At 41.8% G+C, this 15,175-nt stretch overlaps 1 protein-coding gene across 13 annotated transcripts in view; it reads left to right on the top strand.

Moving 5' to 3' along the window:
- PRDM11 (PR/SET domain 11) overlaps positions 1-15,175 on the top strand; it is a 65,146-nt gene that overhangs the window by 20,407 nt on the left and 29,564 nt on the right. For 6 of the 13 annotated variants that reach the window (XM_077322275.1, XM_077322281.1, XM_077322276.1 and 3 more), the window contains 4 exons: positions 3,177-3,295; positions 3,848-3,951; positions 7,975-8,237; positions 9,280-9,347. In XM_077322275.1, coding sequence (XP_077178390.1) covers positions 3,177-3,295; positions 3,848-3,951; positions 7,975-8,237; positions 9,280-9,347 — 554 coding nt within the window. Of the gene's footprint in view, positions 1-3,155; positions 3,296-3,847; positions 3,952-7,974; positions 8,238-9,279; positions 9,348-15,175 lie in introns of all 13 variants that reach the window. The other 7 variants (XM_077322280.1, XM_077322279.1, XM_077322285.1 and 4 more) reach the window with 2 other exon arrangements.

Raw genomic sequence — 15,175 nt, forward strand, 5'->3', positions numbered from 1 at the left:
GGGAGTGGTGCAGGTCCCCCCTGGGCTATGGCAAGCCGTTACCAGCAACTGTTTGTATTTTGGGGTACAGACAGACAAACCAGCATCAGTTCTCCAAGCCTGTAAAGTGCAGGAAGATCTATATAAAGAATATTTATAGTCTGAAACTGTAAATAGTGAACAAGTAAATGGCTGGAGAGACATGGGAACTGAAGTGACTTTTTTCAAACTTGGCCTGGTAAATAAAAAAGGGAAAATGTGTAAACTACTTTGAGACTCCTTTGGGTAGTAAACAGCAGGGTACCAAAATCCTTCTTCTTCTAAGGAGTAACCATGAAATAAGCATGTGGGCCCATAACATATCAACAATTTAAAAAATGGAGACAGAAGGAGCAGGGCAGACACCCATGTACTGTGATTACCCCATGTGTATTAGGGCAGGGGTACAGTTTGGTGTCTGTGGCCTAATTCACGCAAGAAGGGAAATTACGTTGAATGCAGAACTGGGAGGAATTGGTTGCCATGTAATCTCCCCCTAAGAAGAGTCTCCAGTCTGATTTTCCCTTCATATATCTGAAGACATGGTTCTGGAAAGCTCATCTGTAACCACTATGCCATAATTCCCAAAGGTCAGTCCTCTCCCACACTCAACAAACATTCCAAACTACAGGCCCCAGGAACAGCCGCATCGCAGACGCGGCCAGGCTGCTTCTTGGCCCGCCTTACGGCCCTGCCTGCTAGAGCCCGCTGTATTTTTCTTGCAGCGGGCTTAAATTCTAGTTAAGTATAAGATGACAGGAAAAATGTTTTCAAGAGTTCTGCTTTAATCCATGTTATCTAAATCCTTTATTGCTGCATGTATTATAAGATACATTAGAAATAATTCATTATAACATGAGAATGGGTTCAGCAAGAGGAGGGACAGAAGTTATGACAAATAGTTTTGGTTTAGCTCATTCATGCAGGCCAACAAAGTATGATGGGAAAAGTTTTATCTGCTTTATTTTTCCTTCTTTGATGTAAGGCAACTCTTCATTACAATAGCCTTGGTTACTATTTCTAGGCTGCTTTTGCAGATCCTGACATACCAGCATTCCAAAGCTTATCTTCCAGTTGAGTTCTGTCTTAGGGACCATTGCCAGTTTGCTAAACGTTTCACCGTATTATTTTAAAACTAGGGTCCAAGCCCATTGTATTCAGGAATACAACAGGCGCAACTTGGGGTCGGTGGAGGGAGAACTCTGCAGACAGCCTTACCCTCCCTGCAGGACCTGGAAAGGCTGCAGGCAGCTGTTAGAGAACTCACTGGCAGGAGGGAAATGGGAGGAGGAGGGAGTGGTCAGCGGTGGGGGACAGAAGGCAGTTGGCTGACCACAGGACAGATAAGCAAGCTAGTTGGAGGAGGAGACACTCAGGGATGAGATATCTGTCCTGCATGGGTGTTAAGCACCGAGTGGCACCAAAGGCATAAGACACGCTCCTCCTCCAAGCCCTTACCAGAAATATATTATTTAATAATATATTACACATTGGGTTCTATCAGTTCATCGATTCACAAACTGTGTACCACATGGATTCTTTTCTTTGCCTGAGTTGTATTACTGGTAAAATATAAACTTTAGCCTTAGCAAAACCAAGATCTCTGGTTTGGTGAAGCTGTCTAGTAGATTTTGGGAGAGGGAGGGGTTAGTGATAGGCTAGTGATGTAGTGACAGCAATTCTAGCACACACTAATAGTTGATAGCATCATGTTACCAGTAGAGTTGCCAGCACTTGTTTGGGAAATACTTGGAAATTTTTTTTTTGGGGGGGGGGGGGGGCTGGAACCTAAGGCATCTGGGGTTTGGGAAGGAGAGAAACCTCAGCAGGTTATGGTGCCATAGAATGTATCCTCCAAAGCAGCCATTTTCCCCAGGGAAATGAATTTCCATCACCTTGTGATCAATTTTCAGAAGATATCCACCCCCGCTACCCCCACCTGGAGCTTGGCAGTCCTATGTCATTGGTGACATTGGGATGCTCTGGTATATGAGGAAAAATGTGATGGTAAAAGTCAGCTTACAATACAGATTTTCCCAAATACCAGGATTTCCTTGCATTGCCAGTGTTGTGATGTCACTTCTTGTGTGTGGCTGAAGTGATATCACTAAGATGTTTGGCAATAGAGGCCTAGGCATCCTTTTGCTGTCAGTAAATCCCGCCAGTTTGTTATTTGGCATCAGAGAGGAGGGGCCCAGAGTGGAATATCCCCTGCTCCTACTGGGGGGCAGACAAGCCCACTGCGTTACTTTCCAGTGAGTGCAAAGGGGAAAGGGATATTGTGTTTGCCCAAGTTTTCATTTATGGTAGGAGGGCTGGTGAACCCACTGTCTTGTTCCTGCATATCAGACTAGCAGGGATGTAAATGATGCAGTACAGTGAGTAATGTCATGTCTGGCCGAAAACCTGGCTAAGTACATTGAGCAATACTCTGGCATCCCTGAAAACTTTGAGGAGACAGCCACAGCACTGTCCAATGTATTTGAGTCAAATCTGAGGTTTTAGCCAAATGTGATACAATTTTCATCTGAGACACACCCCTAAAGCTCCTAGGGATGCCCACTACCAGCCTGGCCTCATTATCATGATTTAGCATCATACAACTAGACATCTTAATCCATTGCTTTAGGATGCTTTGGGCTGATCCTGCATTGAGCAGGGGGTTGGACTAGATGGCCTGTATGGCCCCTTCCAACTCTATGATTCTATGATTGCTGAATTCAACAGACAGAGGAATTATAAATTAAACCTCGACTGGCTAGCAATTTGAGGCTTGGAGGGGGGATGCTGCTCTAGACACCAAAAAGTAACTGATTCTTATTGCTGGAAAACATAGGGTTTGCTTTCTTCCCTCAAAAGGTGAAAAATCAAGAGTTTTTCTAAGGAGCTATTTGGGGAACTATTTTGAAGTGATCGTGAATGGGTTGGATCCTACAGAGGATTTCCATTTGTGGAGCACAACTTTCTCACCTGCCCCTAAAATTCAACTTAAGAATGGGGACCCCAAGAAATAAAATGAGGGGGTTATTGGAAGACTACCACAGAAGGAGGAAATCAACAACAATTCCCCACCACCATTTGCAGAAATCCTCCATAGGATCCAGGCCAATGTTCCCAAAATCTTTTTTTTTCCTCAGCTGCTTTGGTTTCCCTTATAGACCATGAGTGAAAAACTGAATGACTGCTTGATCCAGAACCAAACTTCCATGGGGGAGATGGTTACTATCAAGACAGAGCCCTGCTCACCATGTCAGGAAGAAGAATATGGACAGCTTTGGTAAGAGGACACACTAAGCTAGTAGATTTAAACCTCCTACGCTGTTTCACGCTGAGTTGTCTGTCAAGGAGCTTCCATCATGTCGCAGAGTATTCTTGGACATATTCTAGGCTATGCTTTTGATTTTTGCATAGTACCAGTTAAGGCTGATGAGACCAGATGTGTTTGATTATATCTGTAATGAGTGATCCAGGTTGAGAAAATGATAATTCAAGTGGTCAGTTAACTGTATGCCCACGGTTAGTAGTGTAGCAAAATTCCTTCTGGCTATTCATAGTGGGTTGCAAGCATCTGCAAAAAAGGCACATACAGACTTAATCCAGAAGCATGAGTTACAGTTGTTAAAATCCTCTTACCAAAGTTGTGGTTGGTGTAGTGATCATAGATTGAGTTACCTGTACAATAAAAGTCGTGCTGAGGACTGATTTCTTTCAGTAGTAAGCCAAGATATACTACTAAATATAAGGATAGTCAAATAATTTGTCCAATATTTTTTGAAAAATAAGCTTGTTCTTTGAAGTAATTTTCTGTCTTTCTCTACATTCTCTCCAGCTCAGGAAAGGTTGATTCCCAATCTGTGGACATGGAGCCTAAGAAAATGAAAGGAAAGCAGGATTTGATGATGTCCAAGAGTTTTCAGCAAGTGGATTTCTGGTGTAAGTGCCTTATTATTGAATGTAATATTTATCTCTTTGAAACTGTTCTCTTTCAGTCCTTAGAAGGGAGAAAGCTCCTAATTGGAACATCACTGCCACCTGGTCAGCAGTAAGTGATGCAAATGGGTTTCCCTCTTTTGAAGTTTTAGCAGGGAGTGGCAGACAATTCTTGACATATGCAACTACATCTTGAGCAAAGAATTGATACACAGCATGGGCTGCAATTGTGAATTCAGAGGTCAGACTCCAGGATACACTTAGTAGAACCATTAATAAAAGACACTACTTTTGTCTTGGCACGGATTTAGATATTAGAGAAAAGTGTTCTATCTGTTTTGCTCCCTGGTTTGGTTGGTGAATTTGTCTTTTAATTTAAAGCAGATAATGGAGGTATCCTTTTTGTATTCCTTTTTACACAGACTAGTTGACATCAACAGAAATATGTTCATATTTTTCCAGGAAATATCCTCACTCTAACTGAATCATAGAGTTGGAATGTACCCCAGGGTCATCTAGTCCAACCCCTTGCACAGTGCAGGAACTCACAACTAACTGCCCACCCATGGTGACCCTACTTTTATACCCAAGTGATTCCTCTACCAAAAATCTCCAGAAACCAGCCTGGCCTGTGGGAAATTCACCTACCCACAGCAGCAATTAGCCATTTCCTGGATATGCAAGAGACAAATTCCTGAAAAGGCCACAAGAGACAAATACTGGCACATCCCTTCCTGCCCACCAACTCAAAATATGCCTAAATTCATAAAATCAACATTTCTGTGAGATAACTACAATATTTGCTGGCGTATAAGACTACTCCCCCCCCCTGAAAAACATGCCTCCAAGTGGGGGGGGGGTCATCCTATACGCCAGGTGCACTTCAGTTGGGATAGACATAGCTACCCATAGTGGCCCATAGTACTGTAATGTAATGTAACAAACTCTATATTTTGAGTGGAAATGTTATACGCCCAGTCATCTTACATGCCGGCAAATACTAGCCTCTGCTTAAAAACTTCCAAATAAAGAGAACGCTCCCCCTCCCAAGGAAGCCTGTTCCACTGAGGAACCGCTCTAACTGTAAGGAACTTCTGGATGCTTAGCTGAAAATTATTTTGAATTAATTTTAACCCATTGGTTCTGGTACGACCCTCTGGGGCAACAGAATATAACTATTCTCCATCTTCTATGTGACAACCTCTCAGTATTTGAAGATGGTTATCGTATCACCTCTTAGTCGCTTTCTCTCCAGGTTAAGCAGACCAGGCTCCCTCAGCCTTTCCTCATACAACTTGGTCTTCAGACCCCTCCCCATCTATGTAATGTTCTTCTGAACATGCTCCAGAGGCTTGCTGATTTATCGGGCGATACAAGGGATAGCCTATCACTGAGTTAACTCCTTTATGTGGGGTTCAGGACAAAGGGATGCAATAAGGGAGAATCAATCACACCTCTGCCAACCCAAGTGCAGGATTTTGCAGAGGGCCATTGTCTCCCTGACAGTATTCAACATCTTTACTTATGTGTCCTTTGCCAGACTGATCTGGAGCTATGAGCTTGGGTGTCACCAGTATGCAGATGACACACAGCTCTATCTCCTGATGGATGGTTGATCAGATGCCACTTCAGACTCATTGGCTAGATGTTTTGGGGCAGTAGTGGAGTGGCTGTTTTGGGGCAGTAAGGGTAGTTGCTTGAAGCTGAACCCCTCGAAGACAGTCCTGAGGCTATGAAGAACACCTGCCCTGTCTGGGCAGAGTGCAGTTGACTGTGCATACGGCCAGGAATTTGGGTGTAATTGTTTATGCTTCCCTGTAAAGCTTGTGATAAGGTTCCATATGATATTCTTGTTGACAAGTTGGTAAAATGTGATTTGGATCCTATTACTGGAACGGCCGCTTTGGACGCAGAAGCACACAACCCTAAGGTGCTTATTAAATTTGCAGATGATACTAAACCTGGAGGGGTAGCAAATACACCAAAAGACAGAATCAGAATACAGGATGATCTTGACAGTCTGGAAAACTGGGCTAAAATGAATAAAATGAATTTCAGTAATGATAATGTGGTTGGGCAGGTAGTTGTGAGTTTCCTGAATTCTGCAAGGGGTTGGGCTAGATCAGTGATCCTCAACCTTTCTGAGACTGGGGACCGGCAGGGCATCGGGCTGCGCTTGCGGGCCGTGCCCCGCACGGGCCGCGCATGCGCAATGCGCGGCCCAGCCCTGATTCCCTCTCCCCGACCTCCCGCAGTAAGAAGCTTCCCGGGCCACAAGCTTGCGGCCTGAGAAGTTTTTTACTGCGGGGGGGCGGGGAGAGGGAGCCGCGGCCCGGCGCCATGGCCTTCCGGGCCGCGGGCCGCAGGTTGGGGACCACTGGGCTAGATTACCCTGAAGATCCCTTCCAACTATAATTCTATGAAATCACAGCAAAACTTACTTTTTTCCCGCCTTCACCAAGCTAAGCTACTATCACCCTATCTGGCCCCAGAAGACCTAGCCACAGTGATCCATGCAAAAGTCACCTCTAGATTGGATTACTGTAACTCACTGTATGCGGGCCTTCCCTTGACCCTAATCTGGAAATTAGAGCTGGTTCAAAATGCTGCTGTTCCAGGTCCTCACCAGGACACCATGAGGGGCCCACATAGGACCAATATTTTGGCAGCTACATTGGCTCTCACTCAAGTTGTAGGTTCACTTCAAGGTTTTGTTACTAGCCTTTAAGGCCATATGGAGATTGGACCCTGCATATCTAAGGGACCACCTGTCTCCATATGCCCCCCCACAGGGCACTTCACTCTGCAGGTGCAAATCTGTTGGAGGTCCTTGGCCCAAGGGAGGTTGCCTTTTCGGTTCTGGGCCCAACCTAGTGGAATGAGCTCCTGGGAAAGCTGAGGGCCCTGATGGAACTTTCCAATTACACTGGGCCTGTAAAAAGGAGCTTTTCTGCCATGTCTTTGGTTGAGGCTAGAGAAAGTAAATCTGGGCCTGTCCCTGAATTAGCCAGGTCAGCGGCTACCCTGTTATGTCCCCTGAGGTATATCCTGTGGAGCAGGGGGAGGTTTTCTTTATCGCTGCTATGAGTGGGTTTAATTGCTTTATTTTAGGGGGATTTTATTGTGGGTGTTATATACGTTATTACCCACCATGAGCCTCTTGGGGGAATGGTGGGCTACAAATCAAAAGAATAAATAAATGGAGCTGTTACAGTTCTGCAGAGTATGCAAGATGGAGCTCTTCTGCCAGGCTTATGGTTGAGGCTGGTATGGACAATCATATGAATGGAACATCTATGGACTTCCCCTGTTTCTGTTCTTTGCTTGCTGCACTTTTCTTCCTTCTTTTCTGGCTAGAAGGAACACTAATTCTATATTTTAATTCTGCCAACCAGCTGGCTTAACTAATTACATCTGGCCTAAAAGGTTTTAATTATACTGTTTGATAATTACTGTGAAGATTTGAACTACATTTTATTGTACTACTAGCTTCAAAGCCCGTTCATAAGAATGGGCTTTGAAAGGGCCTTCCCCTCCCCTGCCGCGGCTGCTTCCTCGTGGCATGCCAAGCATGTCCCAAGCGATTCCCCGTGGGCCGCAAAGCACACAGGTGTCTCAAAGAGATGCCGGGTGTGCTTGGCGGGCCACAGGGAAGCCATCCCCAGCCCCCTCCCCCCCAGGGAGTGTGCGGCTTCCTCAGGCACATGCCCTCCTCACCGGAGGGCCCGTGGTCCACATGGTGTCTGGGTGGTGCGGCTGTCCCAATCCCACCTGGAGGTGGGAACTCCAAAGGCCAGCCCAATCTGGGCCCACTGACCTGGACACCACCCGGATAGGGTGACTGTCTGGGCCTGGACAGGGCCACCTACATGGCCCTTTTAAAATTATTTAAGGGCCAGTGGTTACGATATTGATGTAAACTAATGGGGCGGTCTATAAATGTCAAATAAACTTGATTTTCCATTTTATTACTAGAATTTTCAGAGCAATTCTTAGTTTTGTTTTGTTGCTTCGTCTTTTATTCAGTCTGTGAATCCTGCCAGGAATACTTTGTAGATGAATGTCCAAACCATGGCCCCCCTGTGTTCGTGTCAGATGCACCAGTACCCATTGGCATCCCTGACCGTGCTGCAATGACTGTCCCTCCTGGCATGGAGGTGGTGAAAGAACCCAGTGGGGAGCAAGATGTACGCTGTGTGAATGAGGTTATTCCCAAAGGTCGTATCTTTGGCCCGTATGAAGGAAAACTCTCCAGTCAGGACAAGTCAGCAGGATTCTTCTCTTGGCTGGTAAGAATGCTAACTGTGAACCTCAGTTAAGGGCTAATGCTCTGAATCTTTCACTTGAAAAATGAGTACCTGTAGCTAGTGGAGCTCCTTCAGTTTACAGTAAGGGATTGTTTAAACTGCTACTTGTTAAAAATAAAGCTGGAGCAAGTCAAATAATTTGCTTAGAAGAAATACTTTTGTAGACCCTCCTCTGGTATTCCAAACTGCTGTCCATTAAACTATTGCTGAGTGAAAAGTCTTAAGGAATATATCTTGCCATCCTTATAGAACCTACATTGGCTGTCACATTGCTTCCAACCACTGCTTGATATTCTAGTTATTACCTGTAAAGCCACAAATTGCCTGAGACCCAGAGGAATTAAAAGATTGCTTAATGCTATCTGAATCTGTCTGTTAGTTAAGCCCTCCTTTGGCAATTCTGCTGTGCATGTCCCCTTCTTTGTAGCCACTGGTCAGTAGGGACAGGATCCTGTCTTGTGTGGCTTAATCTTGGCATGCCTTCCCTACAGTTAGCCACTAGGTGCTGCGTCTTCTTAGCTTTTGGTGCCAGATACATACCTACTTTCCCAGATTTTTTTGTTTAACCACTTTTCCCTTCCACAAAGTGACCTTATAGTTCACCTCTTGGATTTAGGTGGTACTGATTTTTAGGCTCCTTTAACTACATTTGCTTGTCAAAACTTACTTTCACCTACCTGATCCAGATTTGAATCCAGTAGAACCTTAGAGAACAAGATTTTCAGGGTATAAGCTTTCGAGAATCAAAGCTGATCACTCTTGAAAGCTCTTATCCCAACCATCTCATTCTCCATGGCTCAAAGTTTACAAGTTTTGCTTTTATGGTGGTTATTACTTTGAAAATGAAACTGGTAGTTTTAATTATAAGTTGGAAGCCACCTGTAGAGGTTCTATTGCCAACCTCTACAGGTGGATACAGAGGATACAAATTTCTTCTTAGTAAATAAAAGTAAATTATTCAATTTCTTCATTCTGGCTCAGTGTGTCCTCCTGCTAGAATGTTTTCCTCCCATTTTTATTTTAGATTGTTGATAAGAACAACCGCTATAAATCCATAGATGGGACAGATGAAACTACATCAAATTGGATGAGGTGAGTCTAGTTCTTTATTCTTTTTTCTTCAAAATATTTATGCTTAGACAAGGAACATAACCTATAGTTTCCCTCTTGTAATAATACTTCATGAAGTGACTACTTTAAAATATTGTAGATGGAATTTAAACTATGTCATTAAACATTTTTTCCATTTTCTCCTTTATTTCGGAATTTCTTGAGTTTCACAGTAGGTGTGGGAGAAGGGTTCAGAAAATTTAGTCAGGTGGCCCTTTCTAAAGTGGTTATCTCTCTCTTTACTTTATAAAGTGTCCAGATTTATTTTTTAAATATTCTGTTTTTGTCAAATGATGGAAAAACTGGAGGTTTCTGAGTATATCTGAAAGAGAAACTTCCTTTGTAGCATTCTTCTGTGGGAATTTTGGTTTTCTGATTTGAATTCCTGTCTTGATTGCTAGTTTCAGTTATACAGCTGAAGAAATTTAATTAGCTTCGCTATCATCCATATTTTTAAAAGTTCTCTTATTGTAGGTTGTTTCAGAGAGTAGCCATGTTAGTCTTCAATAGAAGAGCTAGATACAAGTGCAGTAGCACCTAAAAGACCAAGATGATTTTCAAGGCATGAACTTTCAAGGGAGCTTTGACTCTCAAAAGCTCCAAATGTTGTTGGTTCCAAAGTACTACTGGACTCAAATGTGTAGGTTGCTTACTCCACAAATTCCCAAATTCATCTTGGCTTAAGTCTCTTGTGGAGAACCAAACAAAATGGCTAAAATTGTCATGTGGATGCTGTCTCATTGCCCAAAGTGGAGTTTTAAATGGCAGGCTATCCTGAGATATATCTGCCCTACTGGCTATTTAACAATAGAACTCTGAAGTATCTTTATAAACCCAGCAGTGCTGCTGCTGTGCAGAGACAGTCTGATCCCCATATGGTATATTCTGCTGAGTCATTGATGCATCCCTTGCAGCCCACACAGTCCAAGCAAATATTATTTTAAATACTAAGTTGCCTTATAAGACATTGTGAAATTATGAAAGTTCAAACAGTGTGATGGGAGCAAACTTCCTAAAACCAAGATGGCTATTTTCTCTTCATTCAAGAATGTAAACGTTAATGACTACTTATGACTAGGGCTCAATCATGTGTACACTTACAACATGAATGAAACTCACTGAACTTGGAGTGACATCCTTCCATATAAGCACGTAAGGGCTGTTCATAATCGTTTGATATCGATACTGTTCAATAACTTATTTGAATCCATAAGGAATATTTTTATGTTTTGTAGTTTGTGACTTCATTGTTTTATAGCACAGTAGCAAAAGGAATTCCATAATTGTTAATGGAGGGAGGGTGTTAAAATGTTTATGAAACAATTCTGCTAGGCTCTTCCTCCTGCCACTAACAGATGTAACCTGCAGAATCAATGGACATACAAGGAAAAATGATGGCTGGGTAGGGGGTTGGGGTAGTTGGATAGTTAGGTAGTTGATAGATAGTTAAACTGATGTTTAATTTTTAAATTTTAACTTTCATTTTTTAAATATATATAATAGTTTTATGTATTTTAACCATGTTGTAAACGGCCTCGAGCCTACCATGGGAGAATGGCAGTATAAAAATCCAGTAATCAAGTAAATAATAATAATTAGTTTAGGGCAAGCCATATTGATGCATGTGGGTGATAAATTGTGTTTTTATCAGTCTGCATCAGACCATGGTCCTCCTAGTCCTGTTTTTCTCTGTGGCTGTCCTGGTGACTCTGAATGCTTATGAGCAGAGTTTGGAATAGTGGTCATACTCCATTTCTTTGTTTGTTTCCTCTAGCATGAAGTATTCAGATTAGTGCTTCCAGATATGGACAATCTGTGTGCTATTGTTGAAAATCCTATTATTTATATTCCTTCATTCATTACCTTTATTGCTATTATTTATACATTTGTTTAATCCTCAGGGGTGCACATAAAAATCTAAGCCAGTGATTTATGGCACTACGTTCTCTGTTGTGAGCCAAAGTATTTTCTTTTTTTGTGTTCAAACTATTCCCCTGACTCTGGTCTATCTCTCACAGTCAGATTCCTTGCTCTTGAATTAAAGAGGGATGAAACAAGAAATAGAATGTCTTTTGTGAACTTTCTTACGAAGGTCATTTTGATGGAATTCTGCTTATTCAGTTTTTAGATAGCCCCAAAAGAAGAGCACTCATGGACAGGAAAGGATTCATAAGTTTTTGGAAACTTGAGAAAAGTGTTTAATAATCTCAGTGGAGAGCATTGATTGCAATACTGTATGATATTTATTCCTGTTCTCTTGAATCTGGCTTTATTCTGCCTGTCTCTTCCAAAAATAGCCTGGAAATTCTAACGTATATTTAGACCATCCAGAAACATCTTGAAATGCTGTAGTATTTAAAGAATGATGGTTATGTTTCAGTATAACCTAAAGGCATTTTATCAACCTTCTCAGGGCCATGCTGTATGTAATAAGGGGAATCTGCAATTGGATCACCAAACATTTTAAAAAACAGATGCTGTGGGGAGGGAGAAGATAAACCCCATGCCTGCACATGTGTGCGCACACCCACACATATTGGTTTCCTTATAGGTCTTGCCCCCCTCAGCTGTTATTAACTGTGTGGCTTGGGCAGGTACTATACAGGTGTCTTATCTTTTTTCCCCCTACTCTGGCTAATAGGGAGGGAGATTTTTGGGAGAAATCTCCAGAGCAAGATTTAACCTATTCTCCCCTTTGCACTTCAGTTCAGCTCCTATGGCTGCTTTTAATATTAAGAATTACTTGTAATGTGCAATATGACCAGAGTCTGCTGCCTCATTTTTTTCCTGTTCCTCAAATGTTCCCCCTTCAGAGTTCATGTCATTTTTTGAGGGGAGGGGTGTTCCTGTATTGCTTTCTTTCTCATAGAGAAGTATCTACTCCTTCAACTGTGGAATGGGAGGTGGGAGGTGTGAAAATTAATCAGTCCCACAAAGAGGAGAAGGGAAGGTACTCCATAATCTCAGCACACTGATTGCTTTTTCCTTCTTTGTTCTGTAAAGGAAAAGATGTAGACAACAACTAAGATGAATAAGATCTTTAGTCTGTGTTGAGACACAATTGTCAAGCATGGTTATCTTTAGAAAGATTGTACCATGGTAAACGTTTATCTTCTCTTTACAAGGATTGCTTGGGAGTGAAGGGTATTCTTTAACACTAATGCTATAGCAAGTATAGATTTTACAAAATTTATACCTTGCCTTTTTGCCCTCATCAGGATTATCAAGACAGCTAACAAATTAAAGCATACATAATAAAATTGCATATTTAAAATATAGCAAAAATGCACACAAAAGTAAAAATACTCAAAACATTAGGCAGGAAGGGATCACTGAAGGAATGCCAAATGAACCCCTCCCCCATCATCCCCTAGAGAAAGATGGTAACAGAAGGGGACAGGCAAACTGTGAAATGTGTGGCTGGAATACCAGATGTTTAGCGTTTAGATTTACATAGGTTTATGGAAATTTACCCAAGCTGATGTAGATTACTGATCATATGACTGTGTGATATTTACCTTGTGATACACGTATCCTGTGCAAACTTCCTTGTCCATTTTTAGGAGATTGTTATTCATGGATGGAAGCATTGCATTTGAGATCCAGTTCATGTGTTTTCAATTTAGTCGAAACAATACAGTATCCCTCATAATGTGAGATTTGTTTTAGGATAGAAAAATTACTAAGTGTGGGAAGTCTAAGTTGGCTTCTGGAAGAAAAAGGGCCTTGACTGTTCCACACAGGGCACAGCACAAGTCCTAGAGATATCTGCACAACATGAAGTGGTTCTGAAATAGCTAAAATGGAATTGAACTTTCAGAAATGAAATCTCTAATATGAAAATTTTATGAAGTCTTGTGAAACAGCATGGATGTGCTTGATGGTTTCTGAGGATGCCCTCATGTGCTAAGTTGGTTTTGAAATAAAACTTGTGACATCTCATGTTTTTGTCAAGTTCCTTTTAACTCTGGTAGCAAATCAGTTTGACTAAAACTCATAAAAGGATTTTACTTAGGGTTATCCTTAATAATTAATAATTAATAATTAATAATTAATAATAATAATAATAATAATAATAATAATAATAATAATAATAATAGGGAAACATAACTCACTGTAAAGTTTCCAGACAGCAATCTGAAATATTTCCCAGAAGAAAACCCCTTAAACTAATGTGGAACTTACTGCTGAGTAGACCTGATTAAGACTGCTTCCTGTGTGGACTATTTCCTATAGTTGGTTTTAACCAATTAAATCATTTATGTTGCATCCTGGTAGTAATTGTCTTTAGTGCCCCAGGTTTTTTTTTAAAGTCCATGTTGTTGTAGATTCACAGAATTTATTTTGAATTTAAAGATAATTTTTTGCAATTTTTTTATAAGAGAATCACCGCAGATGCAATTCTAAACATTTACTAGGAAGTAAGCACTTGTACTGAATGGGAGTCTTTTTTGTGTGTGTATTTTGGGGAGTGTCTTTGCGCATCTCTCAGTATGAAACAATGCTGCCAAATAGTTGTTTTAGGTGAAAATATAATGTTTGCTAAAAACGGTACATGGTGCAGGATATGTTTTAGTTTTTCTCCAATTACTGTTATTTTAGAAGTAAAGTATTTGCCACTTTCTAGAAAAGCTGGAAGTTTGATAGGAGTTGAGGAAATGGTGAGCATAAATGTACAACTGGCCAAGCTTCTTTCCTGTAGTGTTGGGGTGCTTCACATTTATTTCATTTTACCCGTTTGTGCCTTGTGGAATGTTGGACTCAAGGAACATGACAGAACGAAAGAGGAAGCCCAAGTTCTCCAAGGAGGAGCTGGACATTCTGGTCACTGAAGTGACTCGGAACGAAACCAGACTGTTTGGAAGGGAGACAATACGTCTATCCCATGCCGACAGAGACAAGATCTGGGAAAGTATAGCCAGAAAAATCACATCGGTGAGCCAGGTCCCCAGATCTGTTAAAGATATTAAGCACAGATGGGATGACATGAAGAGAAGGACCAAAGACAAACTGGCTTTCATGCAGAGGTCCCTCTCCAGTCCTGGCAGCATGGGGAGGCCCTCGGCCATTGTCCTGACCGCCCACGAGAGAGCCATCGAGTCGACGCTGCATTCGTCACACCAGATGCACGGCTTCCGGAGAGCGGATCTGGACGTGGTTGACAGCCCATCAACCAGCTGTAAGTATTACCTTTCCTCCCCTGCCCCCTACTACATGTATTAGTTCTACAAAAGAAGTGTATCATGTAAAAGGTCAGACTGCCCTGCTAGTGAAACTGTGCTCTTGGCTTTAATGTTTCCTATACTTTGATCTTTCTACTATTTCCTTCCTCAGTTTTAACTAATTAATAGATTGTGTTCAACTGTACATTAAAAGATGGTATAAGCTAGGATCCTTTTTTACTAATTTAGTCAAAGGTGGGTGTTGTGCAACCACTCCCCAGCCTGTGGAGATGCTTAGCATTTTTTACATACACATATATCCAAGGTGTCTGGAGGTGGGACACCTCTTGATCATTAATTGATCCAGGATATAGATTAGGAACTGGTTCACGTTGAGGAGGGAATGGGCTTGCATTGCATGTAAGATAAATTGCATGAACTGGCCATAGACAGCACAATGTGAATGGATGGCAACCTCAGTTTTTATGATACTTCATCCCCTCTATTGAAACCAAAAGGTTGCAGAGATAGGGTAATAACATGTCTGTGCATTCATTTAATACATGTGGTGTTCCTTATGCCCATGTCAGAAACTCTATTGGGATCTTCTCCTCCTCCCTCAGACTTCTCATCAGGTTGAATCCCAAT

This window comes from Paroedura picta, chromosome 2 (assembly GCF_049243985.1).
Source record: "Paroedura picta isolate Pp20150507F chromosome 2, Ppicta_v3.0, whole genome shotgun sequence".
Classification (NCBI taxonomy): Eukaryota; Metazoa; Chordata; class Lepidosauria; order Squamata; family Gekkonidae; genus Paroedura; species Paroedura picta.